Source organism: Lampetra fluviatilis, chromosome 53, assembly GCF_964198595.1.
Source record: "Lampetra fluviatilis chromosome 53, kcLamFluv1.1, whole genome shotgun sequence".
Lineage (NCBI taxonomy): Eukaryota > Metazoa > Chordata > Hyperoartia > Petromyzontiformes > Petromyzontidae > Lampetra > Lampetra fluviatilis.
This window is the reverse complement of record NC_136327.1, coordinates 5,511,738-5,530,108: the sequence shown is the minus strand read 5'-3', so window position 1 is coordinate 5,530,108 and position 18,371 is coordinate 5,511,738. Positions and strand designations below refer to the sequence as shown.

The 18,371-nt window shown below is 48.6% G+C and overlaps 1 protein-coding gene across 1 annotated transcript; it reads right to left on the bottom strand.

Annotated features, from left to right (window-relative positions):
* Window positions 1-671: 671 nt before the first annotated feature.
* Window positions 672-12,663, bottom strand: RIOK2 (RIO kinase 2). The gene is made up of 10 exons (XM_078879273.1): window positions 12,459-12,663; window positions 11,686-11,824; window positions 10,280-10,396; window positions 9,687-9,862; window positions 8,359-8,447; window positions 7,118-7,309; window positions 4,851-4,943; window positions 3,523-4,077; window positions 2,298-2,412; window positions 672-1,643 (listed from the first exon to the last, which is right to left on the bottom strand). The coding sequence occupies exons 1-10, from the start codon at window positions 12,522-12,524 to the stop codon at window positions 1,482-1,484; spliced, it is 1,704 nt and encodes a 567-aa protein (XP_078735399.1). The 5' UTR covers window positions 12,525-12,663; the 3' UTR covers window positions 672-1,481.
* Window positions 12,664-18,371: the final 5,708 nt, after the last annotated feature.

The window sequence follows — 18,371 nt, the reverse complement described above, 5'->3', positions numbered from 1 at the left end:
TGCCGCCCGTCATTCAACTGTGTTCTCAAGTGTAGTCGATGGTCTCGGCTGTGTCACCAATAACTGCACAAAAAGACCATTTCAGATGTGGTAAACTCACTCAACTTTGGTTAAATTCCAGTTGAGAGAATTACGGATCGATAATTATCCAGCGGCTTCGGGGGGGCGGGGGGGGTGGATACTGTATTATCAAAAACGCCGGATAATCACAAATCATTATTTAAAATAGCTTATTTTTCCGCAGTTGTTTGGTCTTTTAAATGTTTACGATATGAAATAGGCATGAACATACAAAAAGAGAAAAATGTATATCCTACTTTAAAAAGTTACTGTATTTACTGTACCATACTTATCACTCCAATCTCGAAGACTCTGCATGGGGCGATGTATGTACGTTCAGTATCTTCATTAAATTGTACGTAGTGTATAATGTGCTACTTTTTTGTCACGCGCATGGTGCCGATCGCTGGACTGGTTACAGCCTTTAGAGAGGTCCGTTAAATCGATCGCAGAATTAGTTCTGCGACATCTCCTTCTGCGGACTGTTCCGTGACAAGGGTCGATGCAACACTCTGCGACAGCTCCGGATGGATTCGTCTCGTGATGCCAATAGCGCAATATAACTTGAGGAACAAGATAAAAAACACACGGGCACATTTATTTTTCCAGGACACTTTAAATTTATTGTGATTTTATTGCTGGAGGATATGGCATCCAAGAGGATATGGAGCAATGGAAACAGGTTGTGTGCAGAGACACTTGATGGATTGTTACATCGCAGAAGTGAGAGATGTAATCGACTTGGCTCGGCCTTCACCCAGCAGTGGATAGATCATGGGCGATGATGACGATAGTACAGTCAAAACATAATTTACACTTTTACATCGAAAAAATATAGATTTAAAATGTTTTCTAAACATACCGAGAGTTGTTATTTTACATGTGCTATCGTAAAATCATTCGTATTTTTTAAACTGCATGAAAACCAAAACGTGGACACTACTATGTAAAGTTGTCCAACGTTGTTCTGCTCCATTTTCTGCGTTCCCTGGAGAAAAACATCGGACATCGTGGCGAACAGCGCAAGGGCAACAACCCGCAAAAGAAATACATTGGACGAACCATGCTGGCAGAGGTCGCAACCGGGTACCCGATACCCGTACCCTACCCGATACCCGGCTACCCTTACCCGGCCGGGTACGGGTAGCCGTTTGCGACCCTGGTGTGGCCGGGTACGGGTACGGATAGGCCGTGAGTCACTGGTGAGTAACCGTTTGTCACTCATTTCGGGTAGGGTACGGGTACGGGTAGGGAACGGGTGCGGCCGGGTACGGGTACGGGTAAGGAATCAAAACCCGTTTGCGACCTCTGCATGCTGGGAAAGAGAGACGTTTCCCCATGGCCACCCGACGACTTCCGCAACAACACGCAAAGGGGCTGACTGCGTTTGCCACCGGCCGCCACCGTTGGGGGGGAAGAGGTCACCCCCAGAAGTCGTTGGAGTCCACAGAGGAGCGTATGGTGTCCATATTCTCGCGGCGTATCGTCGTGTAGACGTTGGCCTCGCCTTTCTGCAGCCGGCGCCGTGCGGCGGCCTTCTGCTGCTTCGTCAACTGGCGCTTCACCTTCATGCGGATCACGTCCTGCGATCGGGGAATAATTAAATGAGGGGGGGCAGTAGGGTGGGGGAGGGGATGTCACGAGTGTTGGTTAAGAGCCAGGATGGCGAGATGTTAACGACCTCACGTGGTATACACAGGAGCTCGTGAGTTCCATCCCGACCCTGAAGCCTGCTGTCTATTTGGAGTTTGCATGTTATCCACGTGGTCGCGTTGATTTTTCTCTGCGTCTTCCGGTTTTTTCTTCCACATTAAAATATTGTTTCCCTTCTACGTGACTTTACCGAAAGAACCAATAATATGAATAAGTGTATCCTTGTTAGGAATCATCAATAAACATTAGCCAACATTGCCTACAGCTGTATTGTGCTTCAGGGACCTGATATGGACACGAACCCAGCTCCCCGAATTCGATTGGCACTCACGGCCAACACCGGTGACAAATATCTGAACCGGTCCCGAACCTTCCCGCTAGATCGACTCAGCCTCAAATAAGTACCTGGTGCAGTGTGTAAACATCGCCGCTTTGAAGGCAAAGGCGGCGGGGGCATGGTGCTGGCCACCCACCACCTCGTGTGCCGTGCCGGCCTTCATAGGTGCTCGCTAACAGCACTTGCTCCGACAGTCTGTTACAGGCTGTGAGTGGGATATTTGATCTTTCGCCTTTGCATGACTCACAGGAGCGATGGTGGAGTGGCTGCTAAGGAAGGATGTCCCAGAGCACTCGCTGTCTGTCCGGTGCCGACGGCTGGAGGCGAGATGCTCGTTCAGGTGCTGCAGGCTTTCCTCATCTCTGCACACAAACAAACAAATAACTCCCGTATCACCTTAACAGACTGTTGGGAAAAGATCTGTAAGCGAGCACCTATGAACGGTCGGCACGGTACACGAGGGGGTGGGTAGCCAATACCACGCCCGACCGCCTTTGTCTCCCCAGTGGTGATGTTTACACACCGCACTAGGTACTCATTTGAGGCTGAGTCGACCTAGGGGAGGGCCCGAGACTGGTTCAGATAATTGTCACTGTTGTCGGATGTGAGCGGGAATAAAACTCGGTTCGCCAGGTTCGTACAGCGCAGCGTGCTAACCGTTGGGCTACTGCTCCCCACACACAGATACAAGTGTGTAGGCTCTCCAGTCACCATTACAAAGTTAAGCAATTTGTTAAAAGTGGCTTAAGCATTCACGTGGCACCTTCTGGGTTAGATGAGAATTTCTTCTCTCAAGCTCTTGCCACGCACTACCGCGGGCATCTTCCCATTCGCGAAGATGCCCGCAGGAGTGCACAGCAGCGAGAGCGTGTGCGAATGAATCAACGCTTAAACCACGGGCCCCAACTTGGATCAGCACACTGGGATTGAGTGGCTGTGAAAATTCCACGTGCCGAAATTGCTTAGCATGTAAACGTGAATTTGCTTTACACAGAGTCAAGAAGTGGTAAATTTAAATCAAATTAAAGAATTTTCAACCCTTTGTGTCAATTAGCTGCTGGAAGGCCTCCTCATTCTGTCCGGTGATGGGGTACATCACGTATTTATGAAACTCGGCAAATGCTTTCCTGGGTAAAACAAGCGTTAATAATAGGGGACCAGAAACCATGCACGCACGCCAAATTCATCATCACGCTCCATCTAAACTCGGCAGGGAACACAGCCTAGATACGAGCTCTTCTATTGTGCTAAACAATTACTAATGAATTGTCATGATTCAGCTTGTGATTGTCTTGTTAGTCAGTTTCGTATTTTTCCATTTGCCCAAACCTAACATGTGTGAGCCTAGCAATCAATTGCATTCGATGCAGCATTAATTGCCTAACATAAATCAAATAATTATTGGAGCATGAGTTTACAGTACATCACTGCAAAAAAATAAAATAAAATAAAAATCATCACTGCACTCTCACCTGTACGGCCTGAACTCCTTATTCAACTCCGAAAGTTTGACAAGGTCTTGTTCCACGCGTTCTTCCTCCTCGTCCGCCTTCTCTCCAGGTAATGCAGCACAATCCTCCTCCTTACTCAGAACCTCCCGGCAAAGCTCACCGCAATCAGAGCCGAGTGTGCCACCTTCCTGTGGCGGCCCCACTCGACCGACCTCCTGGCACAGTTCCCCGGAAGTTTCGTCTTTTACTGCCAGCCTGTCCACCCGTTCAGCCAGTTTGTCATCGTGGTCTTCATCTAGGTCAACTTCATGGCCCAAGTCAGCTTCGTGGCGGCCGTGGTCGAGGTCAAACTGTGTCGTCGGGCCCTTCCCGTCGTCTGAAAGGTCGCGATCATCCTCCGGATTTTCTTCCGCCGGCGAGATCCGCGACTCGGCGTTGGGTGGCTCCGTTTCCGAGTCGGACGAGGCTGTGTCGTCGTCTCCCTCGGGCCCGGCCGGGTGGAGGAGCTCATCGTCGTCCTGCAGGTCTTTGGTGTAGCCGCTCGCCGAGATCTCAATGTCCAGGTTGATCTCGCGCCTGCCCGGGCACGCGCGACGGAATTGCGTCACGCGTCGGCGACAAGCATCTCAAAAGTTTCCCGTAAGCAAGTGACAAGCATTTCACGATTACTTCAGCACAACGGTATGTTGGAGAGCAATCCGCAACATTTAACAATTTGATACGGCGTGTCGCTGGTAGCTGCAAACCAGCACAATCATAATGAAGCGATGTGATGTCATCAACGTACCCCCCAACAAGTAAACAGGAAGTAACAGGAAGTGATGCATTGAGGTTAATGCACAGGAGTAGTAAGACACTAGAGTCTGCGTTCCTTCAAGGGGGAAACAGCAAAACTACACAAACGCTCTCCTGAAGCGTGCCTAGAAGACCTTCGACAAAACAAGCATAGAATAAAATTAATTCGTATTGTTAAGAGTACAATAAAATGGCAATGTGTGTACGACAACGCATTGGAAATGTACGCACGTGATCAAACCCAAAAATTAATTATTCATCGTAACTTTGGTCGCAAAAGTCTACATGTTAAGCGTAATTAGCAAACATTCATTGTAAGAGCTGTGAAATATACTGTTCCAGCATGAAAAACAAAGACACGTTGAACGGTGCAGGAAGGGAACAGAGACACAGAGTGAACGTGAGACTCGTGCCGCTCTGCATCTATGCATGTAAAACATCTTTCGCACCGTACGTAGCCAACCGTGCTAAATCGGAGGTGTGGGGCTAAGGACATTCATCTATACACAACGAGCCCCGAGTGACATCTGACGGCAGTGGCAAGTGATACGCACTTCACATCTCTGAAGGTCGGGAAGAGCTCGCTTTCGTAGGCGAAGCGTTTCGCGAAGAAGTCTCTGATGCACTTGACGTCACGGTCAAAGTACCTGCGGAGGGGTGAGGTGCGGTGAGGAGGGGGGAAGAGAAAAGCGCTAATCAGGCACACGCAGCAGGCAACTGTGACGGACGGCGACATTAAATCACGACCAAGCACTGTTAACTTCATGCAATTATAAAAAAGAGCGCTTAACAGCTATTAAAGAAATTTGCTGATGCTGTCTGACAAATTGTGCCTGTGGTGCAAAGGGCAAAAATAGCAATACAATTCAGCACAGCCGTCAATGATGGTGTGGCCTTAAAAGGAGAAAATGTACACACTAAGCGACGCTTTGGGCAATAACCATTCTTCAATTATTTTTTGCCGCTCCTGGAGTGCAAGGCTATCACGAAGGCGCATTGTCTCACAGCTGATTATCGTCTGCGGTAGGCGAACAAGGTGGGACGACGTTGCCACGTGGCTTTACCCAATGAGGTCATTTACAAGCTTGATTTGAAGCTTTCGTGACTGCAGGAATTACTCTTTGGTTCTTTCGGTAAAGTCACGTAGAAAGAAAATAAATTAAATAATAGAGTACGACGTTTCGATTGCAATACAAGCAACCGTCATCAGGTAGAACTAAATTTGAGACAGAGACAAAACACAGACATGGAGACACACAGACAGACACACAAGCAGAGAGAGACAAAACAGACACATAGTGAGAGACACACAACATAGACACACAGAGACCCAATGCCTCTGTGCCTCTGTGACGAGGTCTTAAATATTTAAGGCCTCGACACAGAGGCATTGGGTCTCTGTGTGTCTCTCTGTGTCTATGTTTTGTCTCTCTCTCAAATTTAGTTCTACCTGATGACGACTGCTTGTGTTGCAATCGAAACGTCGTATTCTATTATTTAATTTATTTTCTTTCTACGTGACTTTACCGAAAGAACCAAAGAGAGGTCATTTTCCTTTAGTGGAGGAGTTTAAGTACCTTGGGATGATAAGTGGGAGCGGGAGATCGGCCGATGAATCGGTGCACGTCCGCAGTGTTGCGGGCGCTATACCGTTCCGTGGTAGTGAAGCGGGAGCTGAGTTCTCGAACAAAGCTCGCGGTTTACAGGTCGATCTACGTTCCCACCCTCGCCTATATGGTCATGAGCTTTGGGTAATGACCGAAAGGATGAGGTTGAGGGTACAAAGGGCCGACATTCGGTTTCTCCGCAGGGTTGCCGGGCTCACTCTCCGTGACCGGGTGAGGAGCTCGGTAATCACGGAGAGCCTCAAGAGTCGAGCCGCTGCTCCTCCGGCTCAGCCAGTTGAGGTGGTTCGGGCACCTGGTAAGGATGCCCCCCGGTAGACTCCCCTTGGAACTCTACCGGGCAGCAGCAACGTCCCACTGGGTGAAGACCCCGGGGCCGGCCCAGGACACACTGGTGGGACTATGTCGCTCGGCTGGCCTGGGAACGCTTGGGAACTCCCCAGAAAGAGCTAGAGTCTGTGTATAGTAGTGTATCATGGAGAGTAGTATAGTGGTGTATAGTAGTGTATAGTAGTGTATAGTAATGTATAGTAGTGTAATGTATAGTAGTGTAGTGTATAGTAGTGTATGATAATGTATCGTAGTGTAGTGTATAGTAGTGTATAGTAATGTATAGTAGTGTAGTGTATAGTAGTGTATAGTAATGTACAGCGAGAGTCTGCTGCTAGGGAAAGGGAGGTCTGGACCGCCCTATTCAACATGCTGTTGCCGCGACCCTTGCCAGGACAAGCGGATTGAGAAATGAATGAAACAAACAATTTTGACCATGACACAATTTTCCGTGGTAAAATACGCCCCAAGTATTTGACCAGGATGGTTGCTGAAAAATGGCCATTGCTCAAAACGTTGCCTATTATATTTTCATATACAGCCATGAGTCAATGCACTGCTCGACGAAGGCTCTCCCCCATTCCCTCACCAGTCGTGAGGGTATGTTGTGGAAGCCACAGAGGAATGTGGTAAGCGAGTAACAAGATTCTGGGGCCAGAACTAAACCCAATGCCGCCGACGGTTTTCCGACGGATTGCCAACGGATTTCCGACGGACGCTGACAGATTTCCGACGGATTGTCGACGGATTGCCAACGGATTTCCGACAGACGCCGAGGAATTGCCGACGGGCGCCGATGGACACCGATGAATTGCCGACAGATTTCCGACGGACGCCGACGACGGATGCCGACGTGCGGTAGTCACCACTCGGCATTGGCGTGCGAGGTGGACACCATCTGCGGGAAGTCGATCATGGTGACGCGGTCCCGCTGGTCCAGCATCAGGTTGAACTCGTTGAAGTCGCCGTGGATAAGGCCGTGGTTCGCCAGCCGCACGATCAAATCCATGAGGTCGCTGTAGAGCGCCGCCGGGTCGGCCAGCTCGCGGATCTGGCAGCTGCTCGCGCGGACAAATCAAATAGCGAACGCGCTTTCGCTATCGCGTAGGTGCCATCTTGCACGAACGACGAGCATCGTCCGCAGTTGTTACCACAGTAGGGGGTGACGTTGCTACGTGGGGCTTTACCCACTTAAGTAATTTGCGATGAATTTGCAAAATATAACCGTGACACCGTTTTTCGTGTGTTGTCAATACACCCCGCGGTATTGACCAGGACGTGCTGCTGGGCTTGAACCACGAACCTCTGCGAAGATACCAGCACCGAGCACTGCCGCTCGGAAATTTAGATGTGGTATCGCTCGAAGCCAGGCGTGGGGAACTTGTGGCCCATGTGGCGACATGAGGGCGTTCCTCCCACTTCGAAATGGCACGCAAACGATAATTATCCATCACTGCAGCAAGCACTGTCGCTGAGCGCTTGTCATTGCACGGGCCCGGGAAGAATGATTTGCACTGTATTTTCGATTCATAGGGGGTATAATACTTGTACCACGACGTAAACCAAACAAATGATTTGTGGATGGAACCCATTGTGGAACAATGAAACCGGATCGTGACCAGGGATCATAAGAAAACATGAAATCGTCGAAGTGAAACTTTAAACGTGTACATGTACGGCCCTTTTATCAATACACCCCGAGACAACGGCTTTCCCACGCCATTCCAGCCACGGAGGTTATGTCATCGTAATGCATCACAGCGGTCAGTGCGGGTTGGTGAATCGTAGACCGTAGACATTGGAGCACAATATAAATCGAACAGACTTTGCCACACTGCCGATAATGTAGCCCGGCAGCCGTCTACAACACTTGTTTCTACGCCTAGCGTCACCCATCCAAGCACCATCCAGGCTCAGCCGGGCTCAGCCTCCGAGATCCGACGAGACTGGATGCGTCTCAGACGGCTTGGTCACAGGCAAATCTTTACACAGCCATTCAACAGAGCATTGTGTTGATGTAGGCGTTTGGTAGAAAGCGACTCCGTCGTTCACACAGCGTGGGCCGACCTCCGTGTTGGTGCGCGCGAGCATGTGAGCGTTGACTTACAGAGGGTAACCGCTGAGGAGCTCCATGATGACCGCGTGTCGGGAAAAGTCGACGGGCTTGGGAACGGGGAAACCACGTTCGTACAACGCCTGCAGCGACATATGATCGTGGGGAGACATCACGGCAGTCCGTTATATCACTCTCAGCGGCACGGCATGTCCATCGACTAAGTCTACTACGGCATCCCCTCGCTATTCACGAACTTGCTATCGTTGATTTTAGCCATTCGTAAATCGCATCTGGAACTCTACACGACTGCACTGAGAGAAAATAGATAAGATACAGTGATGAGAGATAACGTGATGCGAGAAAATGATGAGATAAAGTGATAGATAAAGTGATACGATGAAGTGATGAGAAATAAAGTGATGACATGAAGCTTATTTAAGTACATATTAGACGCAATTCATTAAAAAGATAAATTTTCCCTATGCCAATATCATTATCCGCGAAATTAGCTATTCACGAGTATCTCCGGAACGTATCCCTCGCGAATATCGAGGGAATACTGTACTGAACAATCAAACACCACTCATCCCCTTCGTCATAACCACTGACTTAGAACAGGAAATAAAAAAATATAGACATGGACAAACATTTTCGACGACGATACTTCTTTAATTCTGACGGGCCACAGCCCGAAATGTAACTTTGCTAAATTAAATAGATTCAACTCATAACCGGTGCCTCTGACCAAATCATCCAAAATACGACTGATCTCACAGAAGTAGCTGTGACATCTGCTTCCATGGGTCGTTCTCTAACACTGAGGGTCGCAATGCTCTGCGCAAGATTCGGATGAATACTTCGTCGCATTAAATGACTCGGATTGTACAATCGGGTATAAAATTGAGAGATAAATTACAAAAAAGTAATTAAAAAAAGCCTATTTATAAATGTAGGTTAACCCTTTCCCGTTGCGAGAAGGATGCAAGTTGCAGGGTGGGTCACGTTCACGTCCGAATCTCGGAAAGTGCAAGCGGCTCATCGCTAGAGAGGCTTAGCGCCATTGTTGGTAAAGACATTGTACTCGCCGCAGAGAACGGCAGCGACACAACCGCCGCACTCAAAATAGCTGGCGCTAAAAAACTGTGCCACACGCCTTCCCGCATGGCCTTGTGGGAACCCCGGAACCAATACAATTATTTTACTACATTTTCACTTCCGGTTTTCGTTTTGCCGATGTACGCGCACGTCATCGGAATGGAATTTGAAGAAAAAAATTACATCATCGGAACGACAAAAGGGTTAAGACGACAGGGCGCCGAGTGACAGCCAAGGTTTCGCTGCCAGGTGCTCGTCGCGTGCCGCCGCGTCGCCACCGCTACCTTCATGTAGGCGTACTCCTTCATGGCGGCGAGGCGGGACAGGTAGAGCCAGGAGACGCGCTGCCGGTGCTTGTGGTAGTCTCGCTTGATCTTGAGGTTGCGGAAGGACGTGCGGCCCAGCCGGTGCAGCTTCATGGCCATCTGCTTCTGCTCCTCATTCGCCACGATGTAAATGTCTGGCGATTGTAACGATCGAGATCGAGTTTACGGGGGTCAGGCCACGCGCGGGTGCTTTAGGTGGATTGTTGTGTGACGAGACCGTGTGAACTGGGCGATAGCTTGGCGAGGCCTTCATCCAGCAGCAGATAGATCATTGCTAAATGACGATTACGACAAAATGCCCATTATAGAATCCATCCATATTGTTTCACCCCTCACCCCACGTTGTTATTCTTAAGCTCACGATAAGTACACTGCAACAATTAAAATCCATTCTAAAAGCCATACTTGCCCTGAATCATGTGCATGATAACCAATTCTTCTCAATTCGTACGTTGATAACATCAGTGATTATATATATTCCAGGTGTGAAGATTAGCCCAGCTCCACTGTGCGCCTGGTCATTTTTATTCCGAGGGGTGCGGCGTCCGTACCGGATTCCTTGCCGACTCCGATCTGGTTGCCGATGGAGGCCACGGTGTCCCGCGCCGCCAGCGTTTTCAGCGACAGGTAGTCGTAGCCCGAGAAGGTCAGCCGGTAGCCCTGCACAGCTGACGGGCCACGTGCGAGGCGGGGGGAAACATCGCGCCGTCAAAATCATTCCGATTTTTGGTAATGGGCTCCCACCTAATTACGTAAAGGAATGCGATCAATGTGTTCAACCGATTGCGGTGGTGTGGCACTGTGAACACCAAAAGTCAAAAGAGAACAAAGTGAAATGGCCCCGCCCCCCCCCCGTTGAGGTGTCACTGGTTGGGTTATGAGCGAGGGTCAGGGTCCCCTTACACCTCCAATTTCCCCGCACCTCCGATTAGCAGTTGGCTACATACGGTGAGAAAGAAGTTAAACACGCATGCATACAAATAGGGGGACGAATAAGTTACAGTCGTGGTTAACTGGTTTATTATGTTTCATCAAATGGTCAGGGTCAGGGCACGGGCCAGAAGTGACTCGCAAAGGCTCTTCTTCGTGTCTTGCTGAGCTATGGAGATACAAATGAGTGACACGATGTCACGTGGTTCACCAGCATACGCTAGTGCTACTCCGGCCCGTTTTTAACTATAGTTGAAGAGCTCCGACTACGTTGAAGAACCCTGCATTCATAGGTGCAACAGAAGGCTTGAGACCATCCACTTACTAGACTTTGGAATCTGACAGAGCATCAGACCCCCCACCCCCGGGCAATGCAGCCCTCTCAATAGCTCGATTGCAACGTACATCCGTGATTCTTCATCGCTGCGCAAGGGCCGCGCTGAGCCAGCCCAGTGTGGCGCCACGCTTTCATTTAACTCACTCTGTCTGTTGTATCCTCAATTCTGTCTGTTGTATCCTCAACTCTTGTAACTCAATTTTAACCCACTTCCCAATGTCGTATCGACTGCAAACTTGGTATACTTATGTCATACTGATGACAATACTATATTCTATCATTAAAAATAAAATATTTTTAAGCAATCTTATTTATATCTCACGTTGGCTGTAAATCACCACAGTCCCTTACGTTATGGCAAGCTTCAGGGCCACTTCCTGGAGTCTTGGAGTTCTGCCTTTACTCGTACGGTACATTTCATTAAAGCGTGTTTTTAAAAAAAGTTTTTTTTTAATATGACTTATTTTCTCCACGGAAACGCAAGCGTGCCGCCGATGTCACGCGCAACGAAATCACTAGCCCCACCCCTGGCCCTGCTTTGCCCCGAGCCAGATTCAGGTGTCCTGTGAGGTTAGCGTATCACGGTTTGGTTCCGGCTCAGCACGGCAAACGGCACCTGTATACCCAAGGGTCCTACGCTGGCTCGGCTCGGCTGTGCCAGTGGGAAAAATGTGAGAGCGTGCCACGTACTTTTGGCGCGTTCGTAGGCGAGCAGGCGGTGCTTGACGAGCTCCCGCAGGATCTTGTTGGTGCCGCCGTGCTTGAGGTTGGCAATGGAGGTGATGAGGCAGTTGGGCACGATCTCGTGGTTCTTCATGCCCATCTCAACCTGGTGAACACAGCACATCCGTGATTCTTGATACCTCATCTGGTGGGAGGGGTGGGGCTGGGTGGGGGGTGGGAGGGGTGGGGATGGGTGGGGGGTGGGAGAGGTGGGGATGGGTGGGGGGTGGGAGAGGTGGGGCTGGGTGGGGGCTGGGAGGGGTGGGGCTGGGTGGGGGCTGGGTGGGGAGGGGCTGGTCACCCCGTGGTGCCCTTATAAAACTCAACGTTTAACCTACTCACGCCGACTTGTGCCCACCCTCACAGTCGGCCAGATTTGCGGAATACACCACGCCGCCGTTGACCCTGGCCATTGACCGAGCAACCCAACGTTCCTACCAGCTCCCTCCGCAGCAGGAATGTGTTACAGTGCCGATGTGGACCCGTTGTTGCTGTGGCAGGGCAAGCCACGGGCAAGAAAGAGGTGGTCACGGCCGGCAGGTCAAGATGAACTACGGAGCCGCAGTCAAAGTCGGGAAAACCCGAGGGTGGCTCAGCCGCCGTGGAGATGGAGCGATTAAACCCCCCCCCTCACTCTGTATAAATTAAACCCTCTGCTAAAGAGAATAATCCCGGAGTAATGTTGCTCATGGGCGCCGGCGATTATCATCGTCTTGCGAGACGCGCACGCATCAACTCACCGCAATCAGAACCCGAAAGTCGTCCCTGGACAGGTATCTTAGCATCGCCGCGTTCAGCTTCCCCATCTTGGCGGCGAGGGTTAACAGCGGTGCTTATTTTTTTATAATGTGAGTTGTTTACAAGAAGGTAACGAGCAGAGAGAGAATATCACTACCACCACCACGAGGCTTCGCGGACGCTTAGACCCCGATTGGATTTCGTAGCGCGGATAGGCAAAGCCGGGGTGGGGGTGGGGGTAGGGGGGGTGTGTAAGCAAGGAGCTCTGTGATTGGTTGGAGGTGAAGTTTAAAGCGCGCGTTGATTGGGTGGTTTGTGCTCAGAGTAGCCCCGCCCCCCCTCCACGCGCCTCCGATTATCGTTCATATCGATCTAAGATCGCGTAAAATATAAAAGGGTTAAAGCTATATTCTATGGTTATTTGGGTAAAGTCACGTAGATAGAAAAAAATAAGAAATATAAATTAAGTCATTAAAAAAGGGTAAAAGCTAACCTTATTTCTTTTTCATACTTTGAGACTGACCAAAAAAAGTTAATATCCCGTGATACAGCTGCTCACCCCGAGATATAAATGCTTTGATCCGTGCATTGTCTTTGTACCAAGGCCGTAATTATAATATATATTGGGGGGGACACATCCCCCCCAAAATATATTATAAAACTAATAATTGCTATGCTATGTAAATAAAAACAACAATTTGCTGAACCTTGGCCACAATATCTGGACTTGTCTTCATATAAGTCAATACGTAGGTTTCTGTTTAAATGATTGTGGTTATGGTTGTACTTTATTAATCCCTGTGTGACAAGGGGGAGGTTTTTTTTTTAATAAATGGTGCCACATCAAAATGCACAACTTTCGATAAATATAGACAACACGTTCTACTTAATTAAATAGACTTTTTGATAAATGTTTTCTCCTACAACATCAGAGTGCAGCGCCACATTAAATATGCACTACAATGACAATAGTTTAAAGCGATTCGAAGCATGTTTTATTTGGGGGGGGGGGGGCGGCAGAGCTTTGTGACGTCATATTTGAGGTGGGGTCTGTCTTTTTGTGACGCCGTGTGACCGGGGGGGGTAAAAAAACCGTCCAAAATCGCGTGACGTCATTTATGGACGGCCCCTAAGCCACTTCTTGTTGTGATATCATTTGTCTTAGCCAGGACGCTTCTGAAAAAGAAGCTAATAATGAGCTCACTGGGTACATTAAAAAGTTTAGTTTTAGGACGAGTCTCATTTGCATGTGAAGAAACACAGGGCACGTGGTGGCGCTGTTGGACACCTTTTTGAACTTCACTACCGAATTGTTATTTAAACATTTTTACACGCGCATACCTGACGAAACATGCCAAGGTTAAGTAGCCAACGTTGGCCCAACGTTGCCAAAATTTCTGGGTGGCAGGGGTGATTAAGAATGCATCCATTAAAATGTTCATATGGGATTTAGTTTTTTGTTTTAACATCACGGTACATGCATCGAATTGCATGCGCAAGAACTGTTTTCGATTTGTTGTTTGTATTCGGTGGTCGAGACTAACGACGGAGTGACAGCCAACGGAGGCAAACGCCCCAGGGACGACGTCAGCGGAGGAGATGGAGCGATGGATTCGGAGCGTGTGCAGTTTCTAGACGGCTTGTTCGCATTGCGAGACCGAGGTGGCGATGGCTTGTGGAAGTCTTCACCCAGCAGTGGATAGATCATAGCTGATGATATTTTTGGTGTTTAAGGGACTCGATTCCCACTCACGGACCAACAGCAGTGACGACTATATGACCAGTCCTAGGCCTCTCACCCTAGGTCGACTGAGTCTTTAAATGAGTATCTGGTGTGGTGTGTGTAAACATCGCCACTGTGGGGAGACAAAGGCGGTCGGGCGTGGCGCTGGCCAGCTCACGGCCTCGTGTGCCGTGCCGGCCTTCATAGGTTTGCTCCTCGCTAACGGCACTTGCCCCAACAGTCTGTGAAGGTTTGGGGCCGTCCATAAATGACGTCACTCATCTAGGGGGGGGGTCAGACATTTGTGACGATTTGTGACAAGGGGCGGGGGGGGGGTGAGAAATGTGACGTCACATCAAAATGCGCAACTTTAAATGAATATAGACAACACGTTCTACTTAATTAAATAGACTTTTTAATAAATGTTTTCTCCTACAACATCAAAGTGCAGCGCCACATTAAATACGCACTACAATGACAATAGTTTAAAGCGATTTGAAGCATTAATTCTAGATTTGAAGTTTTCGTGACTACAATAATTCATACTCTTTGGTTTTGTCGTATGTAAAAAAGTTAAATTAATTTTAATTTTTTAAAATAAATTTCTATTTTTTACCTACGTGACTTTACCGAAAACACAAACGAGTATGATTTGAAGCATGTTTTATTTTTTTGTGAGGGGTGGGGGGCACAGCTTTGTGACGTCATATTTGAGGGGGGGGGTCTGACTTTTTGTGACACCGTGTGACAAGGGGGGGGGGGGGGGTCAAAAATCGTCCAAAATCGCGTGACGTCATTTATGGACGGCCCCTTATACAGAGGGGGGATTTTTTGTCTTTGGTGGCAAAGTAAAAGTTTCCTATGACGCCTGCATCCACGAGAGGCCACGACATTCACTGCAACTTTAAAAAAATATATATCGCACCAATAATAGATGGTATTTTTGAATATTCATAATGTATATATACCGTTGGGATGCAAACATACATTTTCCATTTTAAAATAACGCATACAAAAACATGTTAATATTGTATGGGAACATTACATATTTCATTAATGTTCCAATTATAACATGCATTTTTACATAATTTAAGTAGTCAATGTAATTTGATGTATAATTTGTTGCATATTTCGGTATGGGTAAAGCATTTTTTAAAAATATTTAATTTACACTCCAAACATATTTGGAGTAAACATTTAAAGATAGCTACTAAATATGGAGGCATTCAATATATTTCCCCCTGACTTGTAATTAAACTGTGCATATGCTTACTACAATAATCTCATCCGTCCAGTCGTGGAATGGCTGTATCACCAAATCTGGCCCAGGAGACATCGATGAAAGCTAGGTTTTCTCTTCTCTGCCACAGCCTCTGTAACTCCGAATAATTAACACATTGTCCTGCTGCGGAGGGAGCTGGTAGGAACGTTGAGTTGCTCGGTCAATGGCCAGGGTCAACGGCGGCGTGGTGTATTCCGCAAATATGCCCGACTGTGAGGGCGGGCACAAGCCGGCGTGAGTAGGTTAAACGTTAATTCTGCACTCACCGATTCACTGCAGTCACCCAATTGTCACTCTTCTATCGCTACTACTACTAAGAAAGATGCATTCAGATTACTTAGATTATGTCTAAATGATAGGCCACTTTGTTGAACTATCGTTTGTGGCTTGGTCGCTTTTGAAAAATAAGTGAATATCTCAGTGGGATGGGGATGGTTTAGTTTTATTTGTATGTGTTTGGGTGATTTGTTTTTGTAGTCTGCACTACTGTTTTTGTATTGTTTGTTCTAACGTTATTTTCCGCCGCTACTGGACATCTATGGAAAAAAAAGCTTTATAGCTCATCGGATTCCACCAATATAAATACACATTCTGATTCTGACTACTACTACCATGGTTACTCTTCTCGGGAACTTCACTCATTGATTTCTCCACCCGTGCTGCAGACTCCGTCTTGTCTATCAGACAAACCGCTTCGTCTCATCCACACTTCATCCACCACACTTGCAGGTCACACAACTAACTTCTCCCTTTGTAGGCGACATTCCTCACGCTGCCAGACTCGAGGATTGCCTCCCACCGCCTCTCTTCCCACGCTTGTATCACCACGTTCAACGAAAGAAACGTGCCCACTATTATTATCTATTGCAAACTTTTATAGTGCTATATTCTTGGATCTTTCGGTAAAGTCACGTAGATAGGTTCAAAGAAAATAACGAAAAAACTCCCACGTTTCGATCGCAACACAAGCGGTCGTTCTGAAGGACGACCGCTTGTGTTGCGTTATTTTCTTAAAACTCCCAAGACGCGACCTTCGGCTATGACGACAGAAAACAGAAACTGTGCAGCCCCCGACTTGACTTCACAGAGTGGAGAACTACATCAAGATTCTCTAGCTCTGTGGATGTGCAGCAGTTGTAATCTAATTCCTCTTTTTTTTCCACCGCACATGCGATCCAGCCTAGCGCGAGGTTGTGTCTCCACTGCAGAAGTCGACCCGTGCCGACGACGTCACATACCGAATGAGCCGAGTCGCGCGTGCATGCCAATGCGTGACTAAACATTTCGCATTTCCTGAAGCGTGCACTTTAAACCCCGCCTCTGGCCCTGCTTGGCCCCAGACGCCAGAGTTTTCTGAGTTTGGTCCAGCTCTGGTCGGCAAACAGCCAGTGGAAAACCACCCATACTGTGCGGGCCCCTCGTCGGCATGGCCCAGATGTGACGGCGCAACAAAGGGGGCATGAGAAAAAGTTTGGCGGGGAGACTGCGGGGGGAGAGGGGGCCCCCGCATCTGGACCTGCGGAGGAGGGGGCCCATATCCCGCGTGGGGGAGGCGGTGGGGGCCCACGAGGGACGCCGAAGGGAGGCGGCCGTGGCGAGGGGGGGGGGGGTGCCCGAATCGCATGGGCGGCATGTGGTGGTGGGGGGGGGGGGCTCTCATGTTTGTAGGAGTGGGGCCTGGGGGCCAGAGGTCGCAACCGGGTACCCGATACCCGTACCCTACCCGATACCCGGCTACCCGTACCCGGTCAGGTACGGGTACCCGTTTGCGACCCTGGTGCGGCCGGGTACGGGTACGGGTAGGCCGTGAGTCACTGGTGAGTCACCGTTTGTCACTCATTTCGGGTAGGGTACGGGTACGGGTAGGGAACGGGTACCCGTACCCGGTACGGGTACCCATTTGCGACCCTGGTGCGGCCGGGTACGGGTAAGGAATCAAAACCAGTGTGCGACCTCTGCTGGGGGCACAAACACAGACGATGCGTTGGGTCAGACGGTGGCGCGTGCGACACAGGAGACGTGCGGCACGGTGCCAAGCGACACGCGTGACGACCGAGACGCAGGCGAACGCGACACCGACTTGAGCACCGTGCAGTTTGTCACGAACTTCATGCGTACCCATTGGGGGGCCAAAGGGGGGCCCACGGTGCGGCATGTCCATGTGTAGAGGATTGGGGCCGTGGGGCATCGAGTGAGATAGATTAATTCGGCTGTGACGGTCCCACGTGATGACGGAGACTTGTGTTGCCTCCGAAACGTCGTGATTTTTGTTTTTATTTTATTTTACTTTCTACGTGACTTTACCGAAAAAACCTAAGAGGATGATTCCTTGCAGTCACGAAAGCTTCAAATCTAGAAATAAAAGATTAACTAGATTTGAAGCTTTCATGACTTCAAGGATTCATACTCTTAGGGCTTTTTTTTAACCTACGTGACTTTACCGAAAAAAACCTAAGAGTAGAGTTTTACTATGCCAGATATCCATTTGGCTGCTATACATGTCCACATGATAAGCCACTTCTTTGAGCTATCATTTGTGGCCAGGTCGCTTCTGAAAAAGAGCTACACGGCTCAGTGAGCCTTACCTGGTGAAATACAAAATATTTCGATTTAAAGCTTTCGTGACTGCAGGGATTCATCTTCTCGGTTCTTTCGGTAAAGTCACGTAGAAGGGAAATAATAAAATAATAAAAATTTAACATAATGAAATACAATTCTCACGACGTTTCGGACGGCTGCTTGCGTTCTGGCCGAAACGTCGTGAGAATTGTATTTTATTGTTTTATTTTTATTATTTTATTATTTCCCTTCTACGTGACTTTACCGAAAGATCCAAGAAGATTCAAAATATTGTTTAGTTTATTCGGTTGCCACAAGATATATTTAAATCAATATGAAAATCGGAAACCG